Source organism: Dipteris shenzhenensis, chromosome 11 (assembly GCF_047967505.1).
Source record: "Dipteris shenzhenensis isolate YYH24624 ecotype China chromosome 11, Dip_SZ_1.0, whole genome shotgun sequence".
Lineage (NCBI taxonomy): Eukaryota > Viridiplantae > Streptophyta > Polypodiopsida > Gleicheniales > Dipteridaceae > Dipteris > Dipteris shenzhenensis.
Genome location: NC_141606.1, coordinates 431,013 through 435,422, shown reverse-complemented (window position 1 = coordinate 435,422; position 4,410 = coordinate 431,013). Strand labels below are relative to the sequence as shown.

At 45.5% G+C, this 4,410-nt stretch overlaps 1 protein-coding gene across 2 annotated transcripts; it reads right to left on the bottom strand.

Moving 5' to 3' along the window:
* Window positions 1–535: 535 nt before the first annotated feature.
* On the bottom strand, window positions 536–2,742 carry LOC147896448 (uncharacterized). Of its 2 annotated transcripts, XM_087381878.1 has the most exons (2): window positions 1,339–2,742; window positions 536–1,168 (listed from the first exon to the last, which is right to left on the bottom strand). In XM_087381878.1, exons 1-2 carry the CDS (start codon window positions 2,321–2,323, stop codon window positions 1,083–1,085), a joined length of 1,071 nt encoding a protein of 356 aa, XP_087238004.1. In that variant the 5' UTR covers window positions 2,324–2,742; the 3' UTR covers window positions 536–1,082. The 2 variants fall into 2 exon arrangements, with proteins under 2 accessions (XP_087238004.1, XP_087238003.1); XM_087381877.1 differs by having other exon boundaries at window positions 536–2,742.
* Between the last annotated feature and the right edge of the window lie 1,668 nt (window positions 2,743–4,410).

The following is a 4,410-nucleotide window of genomic DNA, read 5'->3' as shown; positions in this document are numbered from 1 at the left end:
TTTGGGAGGAAGGAGGAGATGGAAGGTTAATGGAATGAAAGGAGGAGATGGAAGGTCTCAGAGCCATGGGTTAAGACTTAGCCAAAATCTCAAAAGCCAATCCAAGTATGCAAGGTGAATTGATTAGCAATTTAAAAATCGAAGATCCACCTTCAAATGGGGAGTGGTTCAGGATGGTCCTGCATCTTTGCCCGTGCAAAGCACGCGTTCAGTACTCGTGGTGACTATGGGCACGCTTCTTATAACAAAGAGAGAGAGAGAGAGAGAGAGAGAGAGAGAGAGAGAGAGAGTACAGCAGGGGGTCTCTCTCTTCTCTCTCTCACACACACACCCCTCTCTCTCTCTCTCTCTCTTACACACACCTGCTGTGTGTGTGAGAGAGAGAAGAGAGAGACCCCCTGCTGTACTCTCTCTCTCTCTCTCTCACCCCCCCCCCCTCTCTCTCTCTCTCTTTCCCTCCCACAAAAATTAATCGACTAAGCTAACTTGTAGCGGGTCACCAAATGTTGTTGAATTCAGCATCTATATATATGTTCTTGCAACATTTGAATTCAGCATCTATATGTTCATGCCAGAGACCTCATGACTGACCATTGTAGCCAGTTGAGTTTGAGTTGCCGAGAAACAAAGGCAGTGGTTGGTTTTATAATACAAGGAGTTGTAAGCTATTTGCAGGTCACTTATCAAAAGAGTGAAGAGCTCATGAGAGTTCAGAAAGCTGGTACCCAGTCGGTGGGATGAACCCAGCTGCTCCTCGACTTCACGCTGGACCTCTGCTTACCGCACAGAGTACTTCTGATTTCTGAGCATTCTACACTGGAAGGCGATCCAATCACAGGAGCCACCACCATATCTTGCTCGCACAAGTCCACTTCTGTGGAAGAATGAGAGCAAGTTGGCTCCGCACTGCTTTCCTTCTCACACGCTAAAGTCACCCTTTCCTTTGATTTGATCACAGGATGTGATGACTTTGGCAATTCTGCCTTGGGAGCTGATTCGCTCACGATGTCGGATGTTTCTTCCACTTCTGATTTGCTCGCAATCTCTAATACTTTTCCGACTTCTTCATATCATCATCGGATTCATACACAGCATAGACCAACTCCAGCTTCAGACGCCCGTCTTTCCTGGACACACGGAAGAAATGGTGTGTGGGAGCTTTCACCTCCTGTAGCACAAATCGACCATCCTTCCTCAGAGAGCGGAGGCTATAGCCGGCTCCACAAGATCCAGAAGATTGGCTCCTATTGTCACAGTAGCCCTGCAGTGCCAAAAAGTTCAGAGGAGGGGGGAATTTCCGCCCGTGATGCCGTGCAAGAGATGGAGCAAAAGTACCACCTTCCCAATTGCTCTCTCCCTCCTCTGTTTGTTCAGAGCATCCGACGTCACAGGAAGTCAATGCATTATTGGGAAGCTCTCCCTCTCCTGCTAAATCTCTATACTTAAACAACAGTTCGCCTGTAGAGGACAATCCTCTGGAGTTGCGCGACACGGGATAAGCTTCTTCGCTTGGCTGGTTTGCCGCTGCCGCTGCTGCACAAGAACTCTCTGCCAAAGATACAGTATGATGCATTCCATGCAGACCCTCAAGTGCAGTCGTGCTGGGCTCCTCTACGTCGGAAGACTCTGAAAACTGCAATGAATCAGATCCAGCAGAACACTTCGTCAACGTTTGATCACCTTCCGTGGCACTAGTAGCATCAGGCTGTTCGGAGCGGGCAATCTGTGAGGCCACTTTGACGCTCTGCATCCCTTTCTTTCTGCAGGAGTAGTACTGCGTTGTACATTTATCGAATGGGTCAGCCAAGGAGTTCCTGACGGAATGCACTGCGGCTACATCAATCCTGCAACGATCCATGATGGGATCCTGATGTACTTTGCTATCCAAATCAGGAAGACCACTCTTTCCGGGCGACTTCATCTTTTCCATCGCGCGATTGCTCACGGGGCTCCTTCCCCAACCGTGGTATATTGGAAGGTCAGACCGACCTCGATCCACCCCATGGGACACTTGTGAAGAGGGCATTGCAGAACAACTCGATGGAAAATCTGTCTCAGAATTTGGAAGAGGAGACAGGCGGGAGTCACAATGCGTTCCTACGCGGATTGAATAAACCCTACCAGAAGAGCCCTTGCGCGATAACCGTTTTCTGCTCACCACTGCATCAGGAAGAGCCTGCTCCGATGCTTTTCCACGACTATCAAAAAGTCTCTTGAACAGCGAGATGCCATAGCCTTTCCCCTGTCCCCTGTCATTGGGTTTCTTATCCTCAGAAGAGATGCCAAAATAGGACTGCAAGTTTTCGTATACAGCCCCCCTCATTATGTTTGGTATGAAAAGACTCTTAAGACGAGCTGGATTGCAATCACAAACAAGCGATGCTCTCCATATTGGTTCACTTCAGAAGACGAACTACGAGGGGAGGATCCCCGGGTACACCACAATAAAAGGGCTCGTAAGGGCAAGACACCTACAGAGACCTAGATTGGTAAACCAGGCGGTAGTGAAGGAAGGCGCTGGCTGAAGATTAAAACTTTCAGCTCGGACACATATGGATGGAAAGAAACACTCGCTGAAACAGCTACAGAGCAACCGAGAGACGAAGGGTACACAAAGCCGGCGTCATGACACATAAGATAGAGCAAGTCAGTGCTAAAGCAGTAGAGTAGTAGAATAAGTAACAATTTGACTGCAGAAAGGAGAGCACAGGAAGGCAGCATGCATGATGGTAGCTGAGCAAAAGGCGGTGTTGTTGTTGGTGGTGTGTCGTGTGGATGAGCCACCCATCTCCACACCCACACCCACACACACTGAATAATCCAGAATTCCATAGGGCAGTTTTTCCGGATCGCGTCTTTTATTATACGCCCTGTGTTTTCCATCTTCATCCTCCACATTGCTCATCGATGATGTCACGCTGCCCTCCCTTCCTCCTCTTAAAATGGACGGGCACACACGATTCCACATTTTCTATCCAAGCTCATGGGCATATACATACACCAGAAGAGAAGAAACCTTCAAAGCATCTTTAATTTCACCACCGAAATGCCCACTTGAGGATTTTCGCTCTAGACCATCAATTTACACCATTCTCAACACCTTGAGGCTCTGAATCTAGCTTTCAATGTGGGGAGCCTACTCATAAATGAAAAGTGCATTATGATTTATGATGATCAAGGGGTGATCAAGATATTTGCCAAAAGTAAATATATAGTGTTAAAACTTAATGTAAGCCTTCTCAAAAATGGCTTGGAATATGTTAAACCTAATGTGAAGACAACCCTCGATCTTGGCACAATTTGATAAAATTATGGTGTAGAAAAAGTGCAATTGATTTCAATCTATATCATTTCCAAAAACAATAATTCTACCTTGAAAACGATGACAAAATGTTAGTCTTTCCATGGTTTAATTCCGTCAATGGTTTAATTGTTAGTCAAAGTTTGAGCTTGATTTGGTCAAACTTTGGGGGGGAGATGGATTTTGAAGGGCCCTTTTCATCTAAAGACAAATGAGTATATGCTTTGAGGATGGCCTTAATATTAGGTAAGTCTTAGCTAAACCTAGGTTAAGTGTGGCTCTAGATAAGTTGACTAGAATCTACTTTGTCGTGCTTATTTTGACCCAACGATGTGGAATATTTGCCAAATGGTTGAGGGTGTGGCAACCACATCTTATCTAATCAACAAAGATGGAAAAGGAAACTCCATGTGGTAAATGATGCCACGTGGAGTATATGCATTATCATTTGCATACACATTCTCTATTTGCTACATGCATGCTACTTGATTATGTTGTGTAGTAGTTGTATCACAGGTATATTTGTCACGCGTGTGCATTGAGTGGAGATTGAGTGCGTGTTCATATGTATGGATTGTGTGTGTTTACTTACACGTGTTTGCTTATGCATGTGTGTTGTAACATTATGCTTTGCCAATTTGTGTGTGTGTGTTGCAGCTTTGCTAGTTTATGCTTTGCCATGTGTTACAGCATTGTCAGCTTATGCTTTGCCATGTTATGTGTGCACTATGCTTATATGCATGTTGTTGTTGTTTGCTTCTCACTATGGTTTGACTGCATGACCTTCTTATGTGTCGTTCCTTTGTTTGAGGGCATCATGTGCTTTTATGTGCACTATGTGATGATGTGATGTGCACCTCCACTCTAACAGTCCTCTAGCTTGCCATCACTCATGGAATTGTCCCTACTTGTGTCTATAAGCAACTCTCAGATTGCTCCCTCACAAACGAGACTCTCAAGAAGGCTTTGTAGTTGCCCGAGTATCCAGATCAAAATTCCTAGCAGAGGTTGTTTGCAACAATGTTTGTGTGCATCATGTGCTTTTATGTGCATTATGTACTAATCTGATCCACGCCCTCCACTCTACCCAATCCTTCAACTTCCCATTG